The 25,784-nt window shown below is 38.9% G+C and overlaps 1 protein-coding gene across 3 annotated transcripts in view; it reads left to right on the top strand.

Annotated features, from left to right (window-relative positions):
* Positions 1–25,784, top strand: part of ARHGAP17 (Rho GTPase activating protein 17) — a 47,006-nt gene that overhangs the window by 18,629 nt on the left and 2,593 nt on the right. The window contains exons 2-20 of one of the 3 annotated variants that reach the window (XM_010570488.1): positions 3,405–3,444; positions 7,554–7,658; positions 8,469–8,545; positions 9,637–9,748; positions 9,947–10,023; positions 10,698–10,809; positions 11,594–11,662; positions 11,819–11,900; positions 14,007–14,134; positions 14,529–14,640; positions 15,212–15,293; positions 15,753–15,833; positions 16,531–16,644; positions 16,993–17,084; positions 17,221–17,377; positions 18,601–18,843; positions 20,809–20,972; positions 21,377–21,988; positions 23,005–23,028. In XM_010570488.1, coding sequence (XP_010568790.1) covers positions 3,405–3,444; positions 7,554–7,658; positions 8,469–8,545; positions 9,637–9,748; positions 9,947–10,023; positions 10,698–10,809; positions 11,594–11,662; positions 11,819–11,900; positions 14,007–14,134; positions 14,529–14,640; positions 15,212–15,293; positions 15,753–15,833; positions 16,531–16,644; positions 16,993–17,084; positions 17,221–17,377; positions 18,601–18,843; positions 20,809–20,972; positions 21,377–21,988; positions 23,005–23,027 — 2,482 coding nt within the window. In that variant the 3' untranslated portion in view covers position 23,028. Of the gene's footprint in view, positions 1–3,404; positions 3,445–7,553; positions 7,663–8,468; positions 8,546–9,636; positions 9,753–9,946; positions 10,024–10,697; positions 10,810–11,593; positions 11,663–11,818; positions 11,901–14,006; positions 14,135–14,528; positions 14,641–15,211; positions 15,294–15,752; positions 15,834–16,530; positions 16,645–16,992; positions 17,085–17,220; positions 17,378–18,600; positions 18,844–20,808; positions 20,973–21,376; positions 21,989–23,004; positions 23,029–25,784 lie in introns of those variants that run through there. The other 2 variants (XM_010570487.1, XM_010570489.1) reach the window with 2 other exon arrangements.

Below are 25,784 nucleotides of genomic sequence, written 5' to 3'. Positions count from 1 at the left end.
GCTGCTTTTTGCTCATGGAGCTCAGCACTTTGGATGCTTGTGGTGGGCAAAATGTTGTACTAGCTCAGCGTGAAACAGTTTGAAAGTACCATTTTTAGGGAATTCAGTAGTTTTGTCGTCTTTATTTGTTGAAGGAGGTGATTATAGCTGCAACAAATGATTGTTTAGTTTTGTTTTTAGAAGCTGTCTTTTCAAATGCACTGCTGAATTCTAATTGAAAAGCTTTGTGCCAATTGATTCATGTAAAGGTTCTGACATAACAGGTATCCTGCCTAGAGTAGCAGGAAAACTTCACCTTCAGTTCTCCAGATCCTTCCTTTCCCAGGGGACCAGCTCTGTTCCTGCTTCCCGTGGACTGCTGCCAGCCTAGCAGCTACCTTATATTAAGGCAGCTGAACAGCCTGCACGCTGCGGTGGGGTGTGATGCCAAGCCCTGTGCACAGAGTCTGGTGTCCCCCAGGCTGCTGCTTGTGCTGTCCTCTTCCCATCTCACATAGAAGGTGTCGGGAAGCTCTGGGCTGGGTAGGTCCCTATTTCCTTGCCACGTGCCGGTGGATCCCGCTGTCTGGAAGCATGGGGATGGCTCCTGCACAAACAGCTTGGTCACAAACCAGCATGTTTGGGGCCTCGGCAGGGCATGCTTTCCCCATTAGTGATGGCTTTGAGGGACCTTGTTTTGCAACTGAGAATTAACTGTTTGGACTGTATTGAGTTTAGCTGCTGGGAATGTAAACAGCCATAGCTGCTGTAGTCTGGGCTTCATAATCTCAGTTTGGGATGGGCTGTGTTCATGATGTCTCATGGGGAAAGCTTACAGTGAAGGGTCTCCAGGCTGGAGGCCAGCTACTGGCACTGCTGGGCTTGATAAAGCCCTTGGGAACACTCTGCAACTGAATTTTCCAGTTCTTAATCGGTTCTTGATTCCAGAAGGATTTCTTCATCGCTTCGTGCTACTGACTAGTTTAAATACAAATAAGACCTAACAAGGGATAAAGACAGAACTTTAAGTAGCAGTGAAAAAGAAATTCTGTTATTTTCTATAGGTTTCTAATTAGTTGGCAGGAGTTAGCATCCCATGAAGTTGCAGTTGTAAACTTTAAACTAGTAGTACCTGTTACGTAGAGGGAGACAGAGGTACCTTTGGTTTGTTGCTTTTTCCCCAGGTGACTGCTCAGTAAGGAGATAGGCGATGCTGCTATCACAAGGTTGCATTTTCTGTTTCATGGTTGTGGTCACTGAAAAACGATATTATTTAGTGGCACTTTCTTGGCGTCCTTATTAAAGGTGGAATGTGGGCCTGCAGGAAGGGTGAGGTCTTCCCTCTTGCATTTCCGAACCTGACATCATCATCAGTGGCTTTTCTAAATCAGCGCTGGCCTGGGGACGCTGTCCTGCTGCCACTGATGACTGGGGAAAACATCCTTGACGTCAGAGGAGGAGATCCGGATTTTCAAGCTGTGACTTTAAATCCTTGATAAACCAGTTAGGTGTACAAAGAGTGCTTAAGATAAATATATGAAAATTGTTTTGCACTTTGCATAATGTTACATAGTCTGCGGGTAACCATATTTAAAATGGAAACAAACTTCTGCTAGCACATTACTGAGCCATCTTTGCTTTTCACTCAAATGGATATAACTTCCTAGGAAAAAGGAAAGGAAGGAGAAATCAAACTTTGAATGAATCTAAAGTTGTATGGAAGCTCTATTCTGTTATTCAATGGTTTTAAATTAATGTTGTGGCTAAAGCCATTCAAAAGCATGCAGTGTAACTTTATAGTAGTATAATGGAAGGTTCTGTTGAACACAAATATGGAATAATGTTAGAAGGAACCTTGTTTCTTTTAAAGGTAATTTCTATAAAATGCATTTTGTGATTCCCAATAGCTAAAAGTGAATTTACAAAACCTTACAGTAATTTGTTTATTGCTGCACTGGTGGGAAAAATTCTGTGAACTCTCAGTCAATCCCTATTCTTGTGATTATCAGCAGTTCAGTGGTTTTAATGATGTGTACATATCCAGTCGTAAGTACTCTAAATGTTCTTAGAAGTTGTTTTGAATTACGCCACCTGAGGTGGCTGTTTTATTTCCTAAAACTGCTGGTTAAGTTAAGGTTGTATGTTCCCTTCTGGTATGTCAGATCTTCCCTTCTGTAGTGTCTGTTTCATATCATGTCAATATGTAAGTGTGTCAGCATCTAGGGTGAATGAACTGCTGAAACGCCTTTGTCTAATCTAACTTTCTCTTACACTGAGCCAAATTAAGGACTAGAGAGATATACGGGGGAGTCAGTGCAAGCTTCAGTTGCGTAATGTAGATGTAGAAACCAGCTGTGGGTTTTTTTCTTAAACAGATTTCTAGGCAAAAGAAGGAAACTGAGACCTGGATATATGTGAAGACGGAGATGGTGGCTGCTCTCATTACTTTTTATTACTCTCTCATTACTCATTACTCTAGCAATAGATGTGTAGTGACGGTGAACAGCCAAGTAGAAGAGATCACGGGTGAACTAAATTTATCTTTATTTTATAGATCTAGCAAAGGTAGGATAAAGCAGTGTTATAGCTAATGAGCCAACACCAAGCAAATATGTGTCAACATTAAACAATTCATAGTTTATGTGTAAACTGAGATTGGAAAAAGGTGTGGAATAGTATGTATAAAGGTTTGAGTATGTTTGTAGCAACTGTTAATATTTTGTCTGGAAGTATGTCTAAGATATTTTTCTATTGAGGGTAAACCTTTACTGGGAATACTAACTTCTGGTGATCTTTTTAAGTAATAAATCTTCTATTCTTTTAGTATTATGGAAGTCAGCAAAATGAGGTAGTGGGAGATTTCTGATGAAGGTTGTGTGCATGTAAGGTTAAGGCAAGGTGTTCATGCTACCATTTCCACTGATGGCTATTTGATAAAGCTCTGCAGTGGTGAAATATAAAAAGATGAACTTGGCTATCCTACTTTTCTCATGTCTTTATATTCCTTTACATTCAGGTGCATTAATAACATTACCTGATTAACAACATAGAGTGAAATTCAGGTGGTTTCCAATACATCTCTGCATTCAAGTGAAGTTACTCAGGATTCCAGTTTGCTTTGTGTTAAACCATGTGCAGTCTGAAATATCATTAGAGCTTGGTGCAGTGGATTTGTGCTGTGGGCTGGGAATTCCGGGAATGTCGGGCTTTCCCGAGCACCCTGTGCTGGGCAAGTCATCCGTGTTCACTTCTTGGCAGGGGTCGGGAGCCAGCACCACATATGACATTGTGAATGTGGTGGTGTTTGCAGCAATGGTCATAATGGGATTATAACTTGAAACTGAAAGGGTTTTGTTGAAGACATTGTAGCAATCTCTGACCCTGAACATGCTAATTAGTCTGACTGGTCTTTTTTCCTCCCTTAGGGCTGAGAAAACAGAGGTACTCAGTGAAGACCTGTTGCAGGTATTGTAACACAGTTAATATGTATTTCTTTAAATACTCTTTGAAGTTTGAGCCTTCTGAGTTTTGTGGAGTACCTAATGGGGGGGGGGGGAATATTGCAAATGACAGGGATGAAAACAAGGATGTCTTTGGCTAACTTCTCAGCACATGAAAAAACTATGATACAATTTGAGTGGAAAAACTCAGATACTTCTGTTTCTGACCATGCAGCTTGATAAAGTGAAGCAGGAAGCACTTTTGCTTTTAATTAGATGAACTAGCTTGTTAAGCTTATGAACCATTAGTGCTAATGACTTGCCAGTCTGTCTGGTGGAGGACCATGAGCTGGCAAGAAACTATGATTAGGCACAGCTGGTTACTGTCTTAATTTCTGTTTCTCTTGAAGAGGTCAACTTGGGCCTTATGAGAAGTGGCAAATACATGCCAACTGCTTGCTAATAGATGTCAGTTTTTTTCTGAAAGTGTGGAATTTCTCTAAGTGTACCAGTGCTTCTTGTTTAGCTTGTGATACTTATTCTCAAATTTGTCACAGACATTGGATTCATTTGCAGACTTGTCATCTTTTTGAAAGTATACCATCTAATCAATTACTTTCATGGTGGAATTTTAGTTGCAACTGTTGGATTAACAAGGTTGACTGATTACATGGAACAAATTTGACTACAGACTACAGATTTATTCTATATAGTTTTCTTCCTCTGGTTACTTTGTGAAAGACTTAAAGAAAAAAATGGCAGAATATAAATTGGCAAGGGAAGTCAAGCTAGCTGTTCCACGGGACCTCGAGTGTGATGCTTATTTCAAATTGATTATAAAGCATCTTAGTACGCTTAAATTCAGGACCTGTATGTGAAACATGGAAGCCAAACAAATGATGCAAGTACTTCTATTTCAAATCTCTCCAGCTGTTCAGATTAAAGTAGAATATGAGAGAATATATCAGCCTCAAAACTTGAATTCTGCACAAATACATGAAATCCTCTTGAGTAATGGTGAAATGAGCTGACCTGAAACATTTTACCCTGCTTTTCACGGGACTGCTTTATTTGAACCGTAAATACCTTAACAGTTTGACAATACTGTTTTTAATTTCTGATGAGATGTGTACAATTAAGTGGCACAAAGGATGTTAAAACACCTTGATAGCCTTCAAGAGCCCATCTGTTTTCTTGGTTAGCTGCAGAATAGTAACAAGAAGTGAAAGCCAAAAGTACTGCTGCTTGTTGCCAAAAAAATTTTGCAAGCAAGGCTTTCCCAGGCACAGAGCAGACTGGCTACACCCAAGTGGAAGAATTTACTCACTTGTTTGTTTGCTCTTGGGGGCTTGTGAAGGGGAGGGAGGCTCTTATCTAACTAAAGAGCTTGAAAGCATGGTACTGAGCACTTTATAAAGATGTTTCATAGTGTTCTTTTTTATATTTAGCTCAAGCTTTGACATAGGATTGCCATAGCTTTTTTCTGTTTTCTGAAGTGTAATACTCCAAGTATCTCTGTTAAATGTGTTCCTGTGTGAAGACAAGGAATATAATTCAGAACTGAAAAGGCTTCTACAATGGACCCACTTTCTGGCGTGCCCTTGTAGCATATAATAAAGCAGTTGTGTGATGTTTTGTACACTGAAGATGCCCTATGGGTACAGACAGCATGGCCTGTAGGTCACATTTTCAGTTCAAAGGTAGCTTAATGGAGATTAATGTCCTTCATGGTTTTCCTGACATCTTTGAAGTAAAAAGCAGATCAGAGAAGAGAGTATATCATCATGAAGTTTTGGGGTCATATTCCTCCTATCAGTCTTCTGCCCTTTGAGTCTGGTGTTCAGACTGCCTGGAAAGAGGCTGTTAGGAATGTATGTGCTCCAGAGTCTGACTAAGGAACGTAAGCCACCATGCATGGCTGACAAGGGCTGTGTTAGTCTGCTGGGATCTGTAAGATGGTTCAGTTACAGGATGTCACCATGTTTCAGGTGTGGGGGAAAAAAAAAAACCTGTGCTCAGTATTTTAAGAAGTCTTAACTACGTGACCAAGCAAAAATAAATGCTTTCACAAATAGTGGTTTAGCATGTGTTGGTGGTATTTAATTTTGAAGATAACAACAGAAATGAATCATCTTAGCTGCAACAGTAGACCACAAACAGTACCTTCTTGTTCATGTATCTTTGCATGGACTTTTTTGAAGTAGACTTAATTTTGAGCTTGTTGATATATGGCTTCTAAATAAAAGGCAATGCCTGGTGCTTTCAGAGCAGTCCTTCTTGGGCAGTTTCTCTGCACCTTACTCTATTGTAACAGATTTTTACTAAGCTTTTTGAGCTCCTCAACTTGGATTCATCTTGTGGCTGTCAAGAGCTTTTAGTCCCTTTAGCGCCTCATGTAGCCAGTGAAACTTCAGGCTTCCTACATTGGTCCTTCAACTCACCAGCCCTCCTGTAACAGTTCTTTTTCACCTTCCCTTTGGACTTGCAAAGGCTGCTGCTGGGTTGCACAGTCCGAAGGCCCAGCTTTGGGTGCTCCTCCAGGCTATGATTTAGCAGAACTGCTGCTCCCCTCTTTGGAAAGGAAATGGGGACCCCAGTCCTGCAGTTGCTCGTGCATTCAGGACAGGGCTGCCACGTCCAACAGCAGTGAATCTGTGCTGATCCTCACCAAGTTCCCGTCTGTCTATGCCTCCCTCCACTGGCATGTTCTTCCTCACAACTTCTCCCAACCCACACCCCTGAAGGCTCCTCTTGTGTTGGATCTGCTGTCTCTTTAGTAGCTGTAGTTTTTACTGGCTGCTTTTGTTGGGACCTAATTATATCCTTCCAGTTGTAAGCACTTTAGGGATATGCATATCCTGTCGTAGTAGTACCAAATAAACCTGCTGGGAAGAAAAAACATGTCATTCTTACCTGGATGTATAACATCTTAAATGAGAATTTATAGCATTTTGTGTTCATTAGAACATGACAGTTTGCCTCCTGGAAGAACCAAGAGTATATCTCCTGCTTTAAATCCATGTACAGTGCCTTTAACAGGAGCTAACATGGGGCATAATAACTTAGCACTAAAATTGCTACTCTGTCAGCTAATCTGTATTTATGATTGGTAGGAAAGCTGGGGAGAATTACTGCCCTCCTGAAAATGTAGCAGGAGTGATTTTTAGAGCTGTATCAAAAACGGGAGCCTGTTCAGATTACTTCTACAGATGAAATCTACTTTTTTTTCTTGCTTTTTAAATAGAAGCCATTCCAAAGGGCCTCCTTTTATTCTTAGTGAGTCATCAAAATGCAGATAAACCACATTCTTCTGGTGCTGTGCATAGAGAGCTCAGTGCCATAAGCAGTTCTGTCCTGGTGCTCATCACTTCATTTGCTTTTGATGCTCTTTGAAATAAGAGTCCGAGTTTCTTACTTAAAATCCCTTAAAAGAACAGTTTATGTCTTTGTCATATTCACAGTCTATGTGTTAAGCCCTGTTTCAAATATACTATGATAAACAGGACTCTTGTTTGTGCATTGACGCCTATTTTTTTCATTCCACACCCCTTTTGAATCCCATTAATCTCTCCCTGAAAATATTATTTTGTTTAGGATGTAGGAACTTTGTCCTTGTATTTGACAGCTAGAGAAGGAAATGCAATAGAAAGTTTGCAGTACATAGGTTTGGCCCAATGTAAAGAGGCAGTCAGATATGTCTTATACTCTACAAGGTCACAATGAAAAAAATATGAGAGTTTTCCTACAGTTTTCTCCCTAAATTAGTGTCTTGAATATCTGTATGCGCCATTCATCTCAGATGGCAAGTATCAACCTGATTCTCTTTTGTTGAGACAAAAAATAGGGGCAATGTTTTTCTCCCTCTTCCACTCCAGTCTTGTGAGTATTTCAAGCTCTGACTGAATTGCTGTGCCACTGAGGGGAAAAAAGCAATTTAAATCTCTTTCCAAGCATTTTTGCTGTGAGGCACTTCTGCTAAGCATCTGGACTTCTTGTAAGCTGTAGAACTTGAGAAATATGCAACCCAGAACTAAGTGTAGTACAGGAGGAAGATTTTCTGCTGAGGCCAGGGAAATAACTTCTGTTTTTTGTTTTGTTTTCTCTTCCTCCTCTCTCCCCCCTCCTGCCGACTAGATTGAGAGACGTCTTGACACTGTGAGATCTGTTTGCCATATTGCACAGAAGCGATTAATTGCCTGTTTTCAGGGCCAGCATGGTACAGATCCTGATAAGAGACATGTAAGTACAATTGCCCTTTGGCTTGTCTTCTGAGTCTAGGCTGAATACGGTCTGGCCTTCTAAATACTGATCAGCTGCTGTGCCTCAAATTAGCCAGCTCTGTAAAATCATCTCACATGTTGACATTGTTTGGTAAAATGCTAGCTGTAATTCCCCGTCCAAATATAACAACACAACCTTGGAGTACCTTAGTAGTGTCAGGACGCTCACTTGTTTCTGCACTGTGCTGGGTACTTACAGCTTTCATGAGACCTGACTGAGAAGATCCTCTGCAACTCTGATTAAGCTCCTCATATTTAGAATTAGCTTTGTGTACTGACATCTCCAGTTAACTGTAAATGTTATTCTGTACACGTTTGATTTCTGCCCCTCTTTAGCAAAGCCATAGGTAGGTTTTTCCTAAAGTGTTAGAACAGAAATAATTTCAAGTTTTCTCTTTTTATTGAATAATAGAGACCTCCTGAAAGCAGGGGCACACAGACTGAACCTCTGTGGAGAGATAGATGACAAGCTAGTTGCTTAAATCTCAAGTTAAAGCTGTTTACTTGTCTTTGACAGTAGTTGAGATACATTTTGGGCCAGTCATTTCAACTAAGACTGAGAAGAAAGTGGTTTTCAAAGTATTTGAGAACAGGAGTCTTAAGGCTTGAAACTTTTTGTGACTTGGCCTTTTCTTAAAGTCAAAGAATGAGCTGCATATGTGTATAATAGAAACCATATGGAAGAAGAGAGAAGTCTTGAGGGGATGTACTGGGAAAGCTGGAAAGGGTGAATAGCTATAAGCTAAGCACTGTTCCTTCTGTTCCACAGAAAAAACTTCCTCTAACAGCTCTTGCTCAAAATATGCAAGAAGGATCTGTCCAGCTAAGTGATGAAACTCTGTTGGGGTAAGTGTTTGGCTTGCTTTCTAAGTTGCAGTCTGTCATTTTGTTGCCTGCAGGGCTCTAATTAGAGACTTTGGGTACACAAAGGCTGTTTCCAATCTAATGAAACTAATATTTCTGGATTCCTTCTCTAATCCAAAAGGAGAAAAAGTGAGCAAGCATTTCTTCTTGAGTGATTCTGGGGGCAAGTTTTAGGCTTGCTCTGAATTGCATTCCAAAGGATTCTGATTCTCTGCTATCTTAAAAGCTTTTGAAAAAGGCTTTTTTATGCTTGTGGATTAGTAGAATTATTATCTCCATTTAAAGTTTAAAATTTAGTGTAAATACTGCATTCTGCAGGTTTGCATTAATGACTTAATGCCAATTTGCATTAATGGCTTCTAGTTTAAAATAATGCCAATTTCCTTATCCTGGCAGAGTGTGTATTTGCAGCTTACAGGAAAGTGGCTGAAACAAATGAACATTAATATGCTGAATTCCTAGAGCAAATGTGTTTCCTCGTTCCTGATGGGAATTCTAATGGAGACAGTGTAGAACTTTGTGTGCGTTTTTGTGAGCTGTTGCGGGAGATTTAAACATGGATAAAAATCTCAGAGAATAGGGTTTTTCCTTAGAACAGGCTTAAAACAAAGGTCAAATTATGGTTTTGGAACCTGAGACTGCTGCATATGTGATTGCTTAGCATTAAGGTGTTAAGACTTTTTCACATTAAAGGGGCTTAGGAGAAAATTAAATATTGCATTGAGCAATTTTCCTACATCTGGTGAGATGGAAGTATAGACTTTGAAATAAATACTAACTTCTCTGCCATTAGGGCCATTATAACCACCTAGATTACTTAAGGCCTCCAAAAATGTTGTAATGGCTAAGGAATTTTAGAAGACAAAGGTTTAATAACACTCCTCACCTATCCCAAATTTGCCCATGACAGCATAGAGCATCTTGGTTTTATGCCATTAAGTAATGCCTTGCTTTATACAGCACAAAGCTTTCCAAAAGGGTAGCAGATTTCAAAGGGCCGCTACTGTTTTGTTCTGAATCTTTCGTCTTTAGTCAGTAGTAACTCATGTTACAACTTCCTGTAATTCTTAAAGGAAAATGCTAGATACATGTGGTGATGCAGAGAATAAGCTGGCAATGGAGCTCTCTCAGCATGAAGTACAGATAGAAAGAGAAGTTCTGGATCCACTGTGTCTATTGACAGAGGTAAGTCGCTTAAGCCTGACTGAAGAAATAAATCTGGATTTATGTATAAACTGAGCAAAAAGGGCTTATCATGTTGCTAATAATAAAACTGTTTTAAGGAGTCATGTGTTGATGGAAAGGGGGTATGAAATCTACAAAATGTAGTTTATTACAGTACACAATTTAAAAATAAATGTAAGTCTTGAATTCTTGTTTTAGACAGAGATCCCAAACATTCAGAAGCAGAGGAAACAGCTTGCAAAGCTGGTGTTGGACTGGGATTCTGCAAGAGGAAGGTAAGAAACCATTTTAATTACTAGGTCCTTTTCTATTCATGTTAACTTCTTGTTGGCATCTCATGGCATCAGGTCTGGTGCTGGTATTTGCTTCTGAAATGCTACTGTATGCATGTTAATACTTTGTCAAAAAAAGACAAACTTAAATGTAAGTTACTCAAAAAAGGACTCATGACTACTAGATCCAAACAGATCAAGATTTTGGAGCCCTTACATGCTTATATATAATTGGAAAAATGCTGAAAACTCATCTTTCCAGTTCACGTAAGTTGTCAACTTACAAAATTAGACTCCTATTCCTTATTTAATCATGCCAAGTGCTTTTACAGCTTTATATTGAACCATCTCATTGGTAGGGTCCTAGGTTGTTCAACTTACCCTTCAATCCCTTAAATGGTCTTAAACTGTGGTGATAATTTATGTAGCATGTTCTGGGATTCGTAGTTCTAACATACTATACACCCATGTTATAGACTGTGGAGAATGCAGGATTTCTTGTGAGTTACGCCAGCATGTCATAAATGGTGTATTTTGAACACCTTAGTACTGTTGGAAAACCTCTGAAACTATTTGCTTTGTTTCCTGTCAAAAGAAACCAATTTTAAGGGAGCCATAAATGCAGATTTGTGTTTAATATTAGTTTTCACCAAATGACTGAAGCCTTTCTTCCACAGGTATAATCAAGCCCACAAGACTTCAGGAACAAATTTTCAAGTGCATCCTTCAAAAATAGAATCTCTTAAGGAAGAGATGGATGAAGCTGGAAATAAAGTAGAACAATGCAAGGTATGACAAGATGAGTGTCTGTCCTTTGCATACCTCTCATTAGCAACAATAGCAATCAGAATATGGCTGCTTCTGTAAGCCTTGCATGTGGAACTGGCTGTCTGATTACTGCAGTCGCAAATTATGTGACTTAACAAACTGGATGTCTTAAAGGTATGTTAATGCTAGCTGATCTGCATCTGAATTGCCTTAATTAAACAAAGAATTATTTTTTTTTTAAGATGAGTATTCTACATTATTCTCTGTTTCAGTCTGAGGCAGTTACGAGAAGGAATTGTGTCTTAGCCTTGACTGAAATGTTCAGGGTGTCTGTGTGCTTCAAGCCACTGAGTAGCCACGCACTGTGAGCTACCTAGATGAAATTCAGGCTGCTGACTTAAAAGGAACATTCTGACTATTACAGCTCTGAGCAGTTCACGTTCAGTTTCACTTCTCAATTGTCAAATACTACATTATGACGCAGTTAAGCTGAGCACCAAAAACCTTTTATTAGTACTTGTCTGTGTATGCATGTATTGGCTGTAAATAACATACTGCCATACAATCCAATTGTTGACTTGAGTGGGCAACTGCTTTGCTATATAAAACAAAGTTAGGCATTTTGAATGAATTTTTCTTGGAAGAATACACGTAGCAGAGTAGGTGGATTACTGGCTTCCTGTACTGCCTGAATCAATAGTTCAAACTTATCTGCAGGCAAAATAAACATATGTACTTCTGTCTTTATAAGTTGAAATGCCCCTGTAAATTTGATATACTGTTTTGCCTTTTTTTTTTTCCAAAGGATCAACTAGCAGCAGACATGTATAACTTTGTGTCCAAAGAAGGGGAATATGCTAGATGTTTTGTTATGGTGAGTATTTTTTCAGTATGACTTTGCAGCACATATGTGCATAGACACTCAATTCTCAAAGATTACATTTTGTGTGCTAAACCTTCTAGTCTTGTATTATGTGCTCATCAGAAGCTAATGCTCTTTTTGTTTTTAAAATGTGGCTTCTGTTCTCAGTTATTAGAAGCACAAGCAGATTACCATAGAAAAGCATTAGCAGTCATAGAAAAGGTCCTACCCGAAATTCAAGCCCATCAAGGTAAAGTAACCTGTGCTCTGGCTGATGCTTCTCCTTGCCTGTGCCACCTATGCACAATATTCTCCTCCTTTATCTTGATTCTCTTGCATGCAGACTTATTTATTAAGGCCATTTTGATCTACTTAACAATTTTACATTCCCAAGCATAATTCCATCTTTGTGTTCTCTGGAGTTCTCCAGCCATATTTTAACACACTAATAAAATATTAAGGATCTGTCTGATACCCAAGAAAGTAAACGGAGGATTTTTCTATTTGCTTGCACTTCTTCCTTGACATCACGTGAACTTTGCTAATTCATACCTGGCTTTTTAGGCCAATGAACGTTTCATTGTGATTTAGGAACTTTTTAGGGTCCTTGCTTCTTGAATTATTACTAGGCAATTATCAGAAAAATTTCCCTTATTCCAAGGAGCTTGACTTTTATGCAGTCCTTTTTTTTCCCCACTGTGCACACTGCACTACAGCTGGCTAATGGAGTGTTCACATTATTGTGTTGAATATCAGGTTAAGAAAAGTGAGTAATACAGCTTCATTTCTTTCTCATGCTACTAAGCTTTCCGTTGTCAGTGGGAGTTAAGTTCCATCATTAATGGTTTGGTACGAAGATGCACTTTGTGTTGTTGAAATTGCTGTCCTAAATACTGGCTATACTGTCTCTTAATCTGCTAATTGCTTTGAACAAGAGGTAGGCTGAACAAAGGCTGAGGAAAAATATATTCTAACCTGAACAAGGCTCAGGTATACTCAGTTGCGGACCACATGCAAGTTGTAAAAGATGAACCATTTAAATCAATAAATAAATATGAGCATCTTGCTGAAAGATGATACAGAATATCTGTACTCTGTAGATCTGATGGGAGACGAGGTAATGCAAATAAATGATGCTTGCACAGCATCAGGGCTGCATTATGGCTGTATGGAAGGTTCTCTGTTTATGGATGTGACTGCTTTAAATTTTTTTGTTGTTGCTTAGCTGCTTTGTACAAACTTGTCATATGACAAATGCTTCAGAACAGATTAGCCTTCCTAGAAGGTGGGCTAGGAGGCATGGTGTCTTAAGTGGTCCAGGATCTAAGATCTACGTGTAGTGCATGACTTCAGTTGTGTTTCTAGCTGTCATGTAAATTACTGTGATTTTGAACAATTTCTAGGATTTATTTTCCTAATGTTTGCTGTAACTTGCAAAACTGGGGAAAATGACTTGTGCCTCTCATGGTGTGTTAATGAATGAAAGGAACTAAAGCCTTATGAGGGATATAGTTGACGTGGTTTTGCAAACAGAAAGGGTAAATTAAATCCTTTGCAGAAGCACATTGTGTCTTTAGAGGACTCTTTTTCAAATCCTTTGTCTTTCTTGACCTTTTTTCCACATAAAAGGAATAATGCATCTATACTAACAACCTTTTACATCTGCATTTTTTCAATTAAGACAAGAGAAATGGGTGAAGAAAGAAATTGTAGGAAACCAAGAAATTTCACATTCAATTTGGAGAAACTTGTGCCAATTTCGACTTTCAGAGTTAAGCAACAATTGAGAAATTGAATTGAAGATTTGTGCTAGCATTAGTGATGGGCTTTTAATGTGGTAATTCCAATGTAAGACATTGGGGCTATTAACATCCATTTTAAATTGCTGATTCCTTAAATCAGCAATAAACTTTGTGTTAACAGCTCTGGTTTTATGCACCTTAAATACAGTTAAAACTGAGTTCAGCCCAGGTCATGCAATCTGGACAATTTTTTTCTTGAAGATTCTTGCAAACCTCAGCCTTTTGGTGTCTTGGCAAATCAGAATTAATGTAACTTACAGCCATGTGGTGGCACTTGTGTTGAGGCCTAGTGGGACATGTGCTTCCAGTTATACAAAGGATTTGTATGTGATATTCCATCCAGAAAGATGCAGAAGTATTTTTTTTCTTGAATACTAGCAGGCTCGTTTTCTCTTTACTCATTATACAAGGGACTTTACCAATCAAGTGCTGTAAAACTCCTACTGTATTCTGAAAATCTTTGCTGTACTGGAGGCTTTATTCTTTTCTTGTCTCGGACATAATTTAAGTGTTTGTTAGATATTTTGCTCAGTGTTTTGATACTCTCCAACTAGACAAATGGACTGAAAAACCAGCTTTTGGAACTCCATTAGAAGAGCATCTCAAGCGCAGTGGTCGTGAAATTGCAGTCCCTATTGAAGCCTGCGTAATGATGCTTTTGGAAACAGGAATGAGAGAGGAGGTAGGTAATACCATATCACATGCTATGAAGGACAGGAAAAAAGAGCTCAAACTCATGGACTGGTGCCTGTACTTTTTAACAAGTTGCTTAAGTAATTTTGTTCATTAGTGTAGATGATAAATCTTTTGCAACAGAATAATGTTCAGCACTATTTGAAGTATCTTTGAGATGAATGCACCTAGAATGAAAAATTAGGAATGAGCCAAGGGTGAGAGGGAACTAAAACATTGTAAGATGGCAGTGACCCATTAAGAGCCAGCTAGGTCATAACAGCATAAGGTGAAGATGCCAAACTTGAAACTGTTCTGAAAGAGGCTGTCATAAAACTTCTACTGTTTCATGCTTGTACTAACATGTTGTTACCAGTCAAATAAATTTTATTTTTATTCTGCAGGGCTTATTCAGAATTGCTGCTGGAGCCTCCAAGTTAAAAAAGCTGAAAGCTGCCTTGGACTGTTCAACTTCCCAGCTTGACGAATTTTATTCTGATCCCCATGCTGTTGCAGGTATTGTGAATGTTTTGAACCAAAACCAGGTATAAATTGATACAACGCAAGTTACACTGTTCATTTAACTGTTGACTTGCTGCAGTGTGAGGTGTTGATCTCTGCAGATAAACTATGAATGAAAATAAATTGAAAGTTCACTTCATTGCACAACTAACACAGGTAAGGAAGGTAGGCATGCTCATCACACTTGATGTATTCATGTCTGCATGACAGAGTGGTGTTTAAAATCAGGTGATCATAGTAATCCAAATATCATATTTCCTCTCATGACAAGAGTGTTAATGTGTTCAAGGGACATTAGAGCCATATGTAGACCTTTAAGTTCTTTGCTCTGAAGAGATGATTCATAATTTTATAATACATGTTTCTGTCAAATTACAGTAATTACTGGAAGACCTTTTGTATTGAGTGTTGAGCAGATATACTGTGGAAGTGTCAGGTCTTCCCACTGTTTCATTGGAACTTGGGTCCTATTACATAGATAAAATTACAAATCTGAGGACAGAATTTTAAATGCAGACTGAAAGCATTGGCTAAGAAGCTAGCATGTTTCTGGTCTGCATTGCAGGTGCCTTGAAATCCTATTTGCGAGAGTTGCCAGAACCTTTAATGACCTACAGTCTGTATGAAGAATGGACACAAGCTGCAAAGTAAGCATACTAAAAATAGTTATATAGGAAAACATTCTACATATTTTTATCAATTTGATTCTTCATATATGAATTCAAAAGAAAAGACCAAGCTCACACAGTTTACTTTCTTATTTCTGCTCTAACAGTTAAGTATTTTGTGTAACAAATTATTTTAAATTTTGTGGTTTGGCTTAATACTAATTGCACAAAAATGTGGTGAAATATCTATTTTATGTTTAAATGTAAGGGCTGCTTCAGACTATTGGCTGCATAGTTTTGATGCTTAAGAAGTTGTCTTTTGTTGCAGGTAGAGATAATTCAGGGATTTGATTAGCAGGTTACTGAATTACTGAATACAAACCAGTGCGTTTATTTGGCATAAACAGAAGGTTATACAGTCATCTCTTTGTTCACTGCAGAAACAACAATTTTTTTGATCTGAAAGTAAGATGTAATGGAAATTTTTTTTCCTTTCAGTATTCAGGACCAGGATAAGAAGCTACAAGAGTTATGGAGAATTTGTAACAGATTACCTAAGCATTATCATGCTAATTTCAGGTATGTATGAACATCTGTTGACTTGCAGCACAGCTGCTTTGATGCTAGGGTACTATGTTTCAAAGCTGATAAACCAAAACTCTAATCCAGGGTTTTTTTTCTTGGCCAAATGCAGTTACGTTTATAAAAGGACATCCTGTTTTATTAAGTAGTTGGTGTGCATTGGTGGTGGTAGACTTTTCCAGTCAAGTTAATTCACTATTGACTGTAATGAAATACTGATGCATAGAACCCTTCTACTTAAGGGTTGTGCTGTTGGCAGTAGTACCTGGCTTTTCACCAGCTGTGCTCTTCATTGTATTTTCCAGTCTTAGAAATCACCTGGATGTATCTTATACATGTTATTTTTCCTTTCGTTTTGCCTTTTGGGAATGAATAGGAACAAAATCGACTCTGGTGATGCCTAGAAGTGTGGAAGTTCCATTACAGGAACGTAAATCTAAATGTTTTTTCTGAAAATATAATAATTCTGTAGTTCCATTTTGCTAAGGTGGGAGATGCTTTCCTTTCTACCCAGTTCAACTTTTATGATTCTTGAGTAGAAACTTAGTAGCCAGCTACCAAGCACAGAAGGCTGTTCATCTTATTTCTGTTTTGTTGGGAGCTGTCTTTACGAGTTCTTGAATTCTTACTTAGTTGCTTTCAACAAGGAATGCTCTTAGTTCCTGCTGTTTAATTACTTCTTTCCTTTTTGTAGGTATTTAATCAAATTTTTAGCAAAGCTTGCACAGAACAGCGATATTAACAAAATGACACCCAGCAATGTCGCAATAGTCTTGGGCCCCAACTTGTTATGGGCAAAGAATGAAGGGTAAGTTGTTTTAGGAAAGCTGCAAAACAGAACTTCCACAAAGCAGTAGAATTTCTTGTTGTATTGTTTTAAATCATGTAGACTATTTCCCTAAAAAATATTTCAAATGTTCTTTCAACCTGTGCCTCCAGATCCTTTTCGGCATGCATCTTTTTAGGAGTGTTCTCAAATGCTGTGAATGTTACTGAATAGTCTAGATTTCATCAAAGTGTGAAGTTGCTCTTTATGTGGTGCTTAAGAGTCCTGATACATCATGCTTAGCATAATTTGTCATTTAGGTAATATGAATTTTTTTTTTCTTACTTTAATAGAACTCTGTATAAAGTGTTCTACAAATTTCTTCTGCAGATCCCTTGCTGAAATGGCAGCAGCAACTTCAGTCCATGTGGTAGCAGTTATTGAGCCAATTATTCAGCATGCAGACTGGTTCTTCCCTGGAGGTAAATTCTTGCCATAGTTAAAAGAATTTTGTATTTGTGATAACCCTATGCAGGTAAACCTCCAATAGCTTTTTGCAGTGAGGCACCATTTTGTATATATATGTCTTAGGATGCATTCTATCTGCCTGTCTTTCAGATCAAGATTTCAATGTGTCTGGGGCATTTGTTGCAATTCCTGCTGTTAATTCAAATCACTTGTCACACACTGGGAATGAATATGAATCTGGGACACTGGAACGGAAGAGGCCTGTTAGTATGACTGTAATGGAAGGGGATTTATTGAAGAAGGAAAGGTATGTTACATTCTTGGGTTAGGTTTCAATTATTAGCCCACTCCTGAGAACTGGACTACTGAGGAGGCTGTAATCAGATACACTTTTATTGGTCTCAGGAGGAGAATTTCATGGAAACTATAGGTAACAATAGTGATTTATTTCCCCCCCTCCATGTTGTTGCAGCCTGAGGAAGGTTCAAAGGTAAGGTACTGGTATTTGCTTCCAGTTACACTCTATGCATGATAAAAAACAAGCAGATAATTACTGCTTCCAGTTAACCATTTTCCTATTACAGATTTGGGGGGTCTAAAATCCACTGACAGAAGTGTATATAGTAGCATCTATCAGTATCTAACTTCAGATATTCCATGGCTTCTTTTTCAAAGCCCATAAGATGAGGTGGTGTTACCTGGTGCCTTCATGATAAGACTTCTGAGTTGATGATGGTACAGTATACCACAGCAAACAGTAGAGTGCTAAAAAATAAAAATAAAACATGCTGTTTTCCCATATAACATGTAGTGTAACGTTCATTTATTATCACTCATATCATGAATATTGAAGTGATGTGCTGTTTTGTTTTTAGCTGTTTATGCAAATGTTACATTGTTACCTGAATGTTAACTATAGCTAGCCACATGCAAATTTATCAGCACTGACAGAGGAAGAAGAAAATAAATTCAAGATTCACTGTCTTTAACACAACAAGAATAAAATTATATTCTAGAATGCATTTGCTGTATGCATTGTAAAATCTGTTAGAATTTTAGTCCGTTTATCTATAGTTCTCCTTTAAAGACAAATCACAGCATATATTCAGTGGCTTTTTTGTCTGTCTTGAAATCTGTACTGTAACTTAGTGCGTAATAGAAACAAAATTCATGTGGCAAAATACATTCAGTGAGGAGATACTCTGGTATGTAAGAAAATGTGTGCATTTACATGTCAAATTACTGAGTGGTTTGACCTCATTGTCATCAATGTCTGTCTTCAAACGTAATTGAGTAGTTTGTTCCACTTATGTTTAGCTTACCCCTCTGTGTGGATAAGCCAAATAGTGTTGCATGTCTTAACATTAATGGTGTTATATGCAGAAAGTTGAAGCTTTCTTTGTTGCTGCTTTGCATGCTAAGCAACAGGGGTTGCATTTGTCTTTGTGGGTTATAACAGCTAATTGTCCTGTTGCTTTAGTTACCTGGTGTTGGCTGGTGTGGTGTGTTTACTCTCTCTTCTTTCTGTAGCTTTGGTGTCAAGGTTATGGACTTCCAAGCGAATCCTCGGAGATGTGGCACTATAAATAGAAAGCACACATCCCCAGCTTTCCAGCCACCACTTCCACCCACGGAGGCTGGCGTGCTGGCTCAGTCTGGAGCGGAGCAGCACTCACAAGCTTCTGTGGCTGAAACAAGCCCAGTGGGTGCTGGTTTTGCTCTCTCTGCTGGCACAGCAGAACAGTTACAAAGTCAAGGAAATGAGGATGTCAGGTAAGAGGCATGGCTTCTGCTGGCAGTGGCTTAGCAGGCTGCTTCAACAGCAAACTGATGCATTGACTGTATTTGCCTCAGAAGCACTATGCAGGAGCTCTCTTGCCATGCATATTGTTCCAGAATTGATCTTCTAAAATAAGAGAATTCTTGGGGGGGGGGGTGGATGATGATGCAAAATACTAAAAAAGACTGTACTTCTACTACCCATGTTGACCTTTCCAAGTTATACTCTAGAGGTGTCCACGCAGTATGATTGTCAGTTTGCTGCTGAAAGAACAAAACCTACCATTGGCAATACTAGAAACCTGTTGGTCTTGTTTGTTGTTTCTTGTACACGTTATCTGGATGTGTCTCTTTTTTTTGTCTGTAGCAAGTGTTAGTGATGACCAGACTTGCTTGCTAGAAAACTGGGAGTCAATTTATCATACTTCAATATTAGTTTCTTTAGGACAAGCATGTACACAGACTTTTTTGCTACTTAAATACTATTGAAACTTTGTGCAATCATGTCCCCACTATTAGTACACATGGACTCCAAGACTAATGGCAGTAGCCTTGACTCTTCTTTTCATGTATGGTGAAAGCAGCACTTTGCTTTCAATAATTTGTGGTCTGAGAGGTATAAGGCCTGTAGCACTCTCCAGACATCAACCTCTTGCATAGCATCTTATGGTAAAACACCACCATGGGGTTCGATGCAGCATTGACTCTTTTGCATATAGCTTTTGTTCTCACTTGACATTTTTACAAAAACAACTTCTCATTTGGAAATCCCCCGCAGACTAATATTTCCTCCACAGAGGTCTTTTGTGGCATAGGCAGCTAAAACAAAACCTTGAGAGTAGTGTCTAAAAGATGCATTTAAAATCTGCACAAACTCTGTGTTCAAGTACTTGCAATTTATTAACAGCATCTGGAAAAATTAGGATTGTAATGTGCCCATAAAAGTGACTGAAAGGTGTTAGTCCTTTTGCGATGAGTAAGATGCTGCAAGAGACTATAAAGAGAGAGAAGTGAGTGAAGACTGCAAGCACATAGCAAGAGAAGCGGGGGCACTGCCTAGTACCACCTTGGCTGGTTCATACTGGAGTGCTGTGTTTCCCAATTCTGCTGTCTTCATAGCCAAAGGTCAGGAAGAGCTGAGTTGTCCTGACCTGAATCTCAAAGATTTTACAGGGGTTGCTCTCTCAAGACAAGTTCTGGTCTCCCAGTAAGGTAAAAGCTTAATTCCGGGTAGGGTGGAGAGAAGACTTCAGCCAGTCAATGAAGGGAAAAGAACTACTACTCTCTCCACACCCAGCTCTTGCAGTCCTTGTGCCCTCCCTGGGGTCTTCCAAAGGCTCCAGGGACTTCAGCGGTGAGGATTACACCTGCCTTGCCCATATACTATATGGAGCAAGTTAGTTCATGTCCCTTGTGGTTTTTTTTTTTTTCTGGCAGAGCTTCACAGATTGTCATCCCTTGGTCCTTAGTAGCTAGGTCTACCAGATAACTGCCAGTGAATTGGATGTGATACTGTGACAGAATATTTTGAAAAGGCTAAGAGTTATAGGGGTAGTAGGTATATTTGAATGAGGAAATTGGAGAAGTAATTTTATATGAACTCTCATGTTGGGAGTCTGTTTTTAAAGGATCTGCAAATGCACTGAGGGTGCATTAGCATGGAGACTGTACTCCTAGGTATCAGCAGTGCATTCAAACAGGTACTGTGACACTGCAGAACTACTTGGATTCCTGATTTAATTTTGGTAATTAATCATTTGTACCTAAAACCTGCTTGCCACTTGTTTAAAGAGTTGTGGCACTGTTCAGTCTGTCTGTAAATACTAGCCAGTGCAGAAGTTTTTCTGGAGCGTTTGAGGGTCAGAACTATAGCACGGTTCATAATGTAAACTTGAGCGGGTGCAGCTGATCTGGGCAAGGCGTTTTACAATCATCTAATTTAGGATTTTAAATTTTCAGTACCTCAAAATCTAAGGACAACACATCTTCAGCTACTCCTCCACCCGTGAGAAATGGTGCGCATGCAGGCACTGTCCAGAACCAGTCAACAAGTAGCACTAATCAGCTTTCTGTTAATCAGCCACAGAATGCGGCAGGTCCCAGTCCCCATTCAATGAGGAGAGGTATGTTTTTCATTTGCTTGTCAAGCCACTAAGTTCTTATTCTTTTATGTACTGCAAAAATGCGTACTGAAATAACTTTATCAGTATCTCTTCCTTTATTGCAGACAACACTTTAATTCTCTTGCATTTCCCTAAGGCCTAGCTAAATACATCTTTGGACTTTTGGACTCTTTCATGAATGCTGATAGTAATGTTACCGACGCTGTTTAACAAAATCACTGAAAGACTATTGATCAGTGAACTTGCATACGCATTTCTGTAGCTTCCTATTGATACCGCTTCTATTTGATAATACACCATTTTATTTTGATAATGTACCTGAGTATTCTTTTGCACTACTAATTTCTTTCAGGAGTTTGGTTTCACAGTACACAGCCATGAAATCTCACCTCTTCTCTTAACAGCTGTTAAAAAGCCTGCGCCAGCCCCTCCCAAGCCAGCCAACCCACCGCCAGGGCAGCCAGGAAGCCAAAGTTCTGCCCCAGCTGCTCAGCCACCTTCTGTCTCTCCAAAACCACCTGCTAGAAGTTCTTCTCCTCCTGCTCAACATGCAAACCAAGGAGCAGCCCAGACCTCCACTTCCCAGGTTTCTGCACCTCGGAGATATTCCAGCAGCCTTTCCCCAATACAAGCTCCCAGCCATCCACCACCACAGCCCCCAACACAGGCTACTCCTCCACTGCAACCCAAATCAAACAGTCAAGCATCTCCTCCTGCTGCACCCAGCAGTGAGCATGGACCAGAGCAGCCCTGTTACACTCCTCCGCAGACTCCAACACCACCCGATACACCCCCTCTGGGAAAACATAATACTAGCTCCCCATCGCCACAGCCATCTACTCAAGAAACCTCCCAGTCTCACTCTCCACCTCAGAGTGGTACACTGCCAAGGCCACGGCCAGTACCAAAACCCAGAAATAGACCTAGTGTTCCCCCTCCGCCTCATCCTCCTTCTCAGCTGGCTGGAGATGGTATTATTGCAAATCCCACGCAAACATCTTCCAAAATAGTAACAGGTGAGTGGATTCTTTCATATTTGGTGTCTCCTCAGGGAGCGGAAATGAAGAAAATAATGCCTGTAGCTGTAAATCTGTAGCTGGAAATTGATTTGGGGGGGGGGGGGAGACACCTGGAAACACAAATAACAGTCAAAATACTAAATTGCTCATTTCCAGTTAAAATGCCCACCCACCTGTTCTGTGCATGAGGATTTGGGGCACTTCCTCTTCAGTGAAGGTTTTCAGTCCTGAGGCAGAAGGGTTTTGGGGGAAGTGTAGATTAGGTTGCTTTATTTTTTTCCTGCTCTGGAAGCTGAACACTATTATAGCAACCAACTCTCTAGGGCTTTCTCCAGGCTCAGCATCATGGCAGTCTCTATTATGCTTACACATCTGTTGCCAAAAAGCAAATATTTGGAAGAGGGAGAATATGTAGCCAAGGATAGTATATTTCAGCACATACAGAAGATAAGAAAGTGGTAAAAGTGGTCACTGATACATGTTCTAATAGGCAAGATACTAACACAGTGAGTGTTTTACCTTATGAGAATGAAGTCTTCTGATGTGCTTTTAAGTTGGACATCCAGAAGCTGAAGAATCACATACACTAAACTGTATATCTTAGGTCAATTTCTAGATAGATCTTCATATTTTAAATGCAGCCGCTGCCTTCTGAGACATTTGTGAAGTAAAGAGAAACTTCCTGTCTTCTCACAGGAACTTCGTGAAGCTTGTAGTTACTGGTTTGATAGGGATAATGTTAATTTAAGTCTTGGGGGAAAAAATTGTAACTGCTGAGGACAGTCAAACTAGTAGATCTTGAAATGTACTCCTGCTGAGTCTCTGCTTATTATAGGAAATTCTGAAGGAAGGGATAATGAACATAGGAGACTAATGCTTTTAAATCTACTTATATTTAATAATGGTTAAAACTTTCCAATGACACTGCAGCTTCTTTAGAATAAGACTAATGTATTGGAATGCAAAGTATAAATTCTGTTGCCTAACAGCTTTACCCCATGATGCCTTCACAGGTGGGGATGGTTACTGCGAATAAGGTTTGTACTTACCAGAAACATGCAATATAAGCTAAAATGCTCCTGCACAGCAATATTTTATTTGTAGCTTTATTTTGTATATGCGCTTTGGAATATGTGCTCTCTGTCAACTCTGTTACCTCATTACTACATATCATTATGTTTGTAAGAGATTTTAAAACCTATGCTGCTTAATTTTAATAGTCCTGCGAACATTGAGTTATTCCTTAAAACAAATTGTAAAAATAATTATTATGAAGTGAGTAACACTTCACAAAAAGTCACCAGAACTACTAGTCCACAAGTCAAGTGTGAAGCAGTGACCCGTTTAAAACAAGTTTGTTCTCATCAGTGCAGGCAAATACTGAAACTCATGTTTTTTCCTACAGTTCAGGGTTTTGTGGTTGTATTTTAATATAGCTTTCACTTTAGTTTTTCAGTTATTTTTAACTACTTGGAATTTATTTGGCAAAATATATGCTCATGTGACTAAACCCCTTTTTGGAAAAGCACCCAGCAGCATCTGCATTCTGGCATGTTTGCATTTGCATTCTGTCAGCTCCAGCCTCACTAATAGTACTGGTCTGTTCAATCACAGCTGCCAGGTAACATGTTAATAATCTTACTATTCACATGTAATGGGTTGGAGATGCTACCTTTTTAAGGTAACAACTGCATGACAGGCTGAAAAAATTGAGGCTGCATTCCTGAATTATCTCAAGATTTGACTGCTTACAGGAAAGATACTGAAATTAGTATTGGATTGAGAAGTCAAGCTGGAAGTACAGTTTTCTTAATTGAGAAACTAGCAGTAAATATGCTGCTTAAGCAACTAAAAAGTAGCTTTGCTTTTTGAAATAACAGACTTTTCCATATTGTACTTCTGTTCTTTTTGTCAGTATCTTTAAAATACAAGAGCAATTTATTTCAAAACTGAATTCAGAAATAAGGCTGGGGTCTGGATCTTTACAGCACTTACAAATAAGTTAAGAATGGAAACTGTGCTGATAAGTCAAACTTCAAGGAAAGACTTAACCTTAATTTCTAAGTCGTGTTTCATAGGTTGACCATGTTTGTTTTCATGTTGGAATTTTTCTGCTTCTGAGGAAATTGCTTTAATAGCAGCAGACAAGCAGGGTTTGTTTTACCCCAATGGAACTGGAGAAATACTTGCCTTCTAAATAATACCCAGCTGGTATGCAGGGGGCTGCTTTGTTAGTGGGGGAGTTGAAGTTACCCAAGGCAAGCATCTGCCATAAGGGAGTGATTGGCAGAACTGAGGCTGGATATGGACTGTGAATTACAACTTAGTGCTGACTACTTTTCAGCTAAGTTACAGGCATAATAGAGGTACACAACTGTCCTGTAGTCTGAGTAAATATTAAAAAAATATTGAAATCAACAGTGTTGAAACAGTGTTAAAACTGGAGAGACTTAATATTGTTCCTTTCAAGTGCAAACGATAGCAAATTGGGCACTTAAGTTGTGTACAGTAAACAACAGTATGAAAGCTGCCATGCAGGAAAACGAGGCAAGGAAGCCTTTTGATGAAGGATTCTCTAGCAAAACTGATAAAGGAACTTAGAAAATCTATTACGTTTTGCAAAAAAAAAAAAAACCACCAACATTTGGGGCACAGTTGAAATGATACTCAGACTTACCTATAGCAGTACACTCAGTACAGGATCATCCACCTTTCTAGACCTTTTTTTTTAAAGGATTAATATTTGTTCTGAATTAACACCACTGCATATTACATAAGAGTATCTGCTCTAACATTTACACGTGCACATATAAGCACTTATAGACTGACTTACCTAATTCACAATGTGAAATAGCTGGTTTTAATTTTAACCTTAAATAGTGGAGTGAGGGAAGACAGATGGGAATAATGGAAGCCAAAATTAAGCTACCAGCAAACTTTGTTATATCAGAACAGGAATTCTGAATTCTTTTCAGGATACTGTTGCATTCCTTTGTCCATGTACTGGACTGTAGTAATGCCTCAAATTCTATTTATGGTATTAAAGTAATAAGCCCTAGAAAAGAATATTCTAATCAAAAATTTTATTAAATAATCTAGATGTTTGACCTGCATTCAGTAGGAACTGTATTGGAAAGTTCAATGGTAAGGAAAAGGCATATGATTGGCCAAAAATGTTGCTAATTCATAATCATGTGTGTGCTAATGCCCACTACTAACCTGTCACAAATAACACTGCTTGCTTGCATTATCATTAGCGTGGCATGCAAAAAGAATGGCTGTTTGATGCTCGCTCTTACATTAACGTACTAAAAGTATTGGAGATTAGAATGTTGTAAAGTTGTTCATGTTTTGACTGGCCAGTTTCACATTGTACTTTTTCCACGTACAGAAAATCCTATCTAGAAATCCACATGTTTTATACAAAGGTTCATTTTGTATTTGACGTAGCTGTACCATTGTTTGTCACAAATACTCCTTTCCTGTGTCACCTCACACTTTCAGTTACCTCCTTTTCTGATTCATCCTTCAATGTGCAGTTGTGGTAGGGAGAACTTGTGTGCCTGCATCTAAAGTTGAAGTACACCTTTTGAACCATACTTCAAATGAAAGTTCAAAAGGAAACAGCAGGTACTGGTAGATATGAGGGAGAATGCAGTGCCTCTCTACTTGGTTCTGTGCTTATCTCTTCTGAGGTCAAGCTCAGCATGGAACATTTTGAGTAAGAGAAAAATGCAAGAAGAATTTGGGAACTCACACGGTTGCAGTTTATTCTTTTATGTAATGTTGCTTC

This window comes from Haliaeetus leucocephalus, unplaced genomic scaffold (genome assembly GCF_000737465.1).
Source record: "Haliaeetus leucocephalus isolate CR32 unplaced genomic scaffold, Haliaeetus_leucocephalus-4.0 Scaffold295, whole genome shotgun sequence".
NCBI classification, from domain to species: domain Eukaryota; kingdom Metazoa; phylum Chordata; class Aves; order Accipitriformes; family Accipitridae; genus Haliaeetus; species Haliaeetus leucocephalus.
This window is presented reverse-complemented; position numbering and strand designations above follow the sequence as displayed.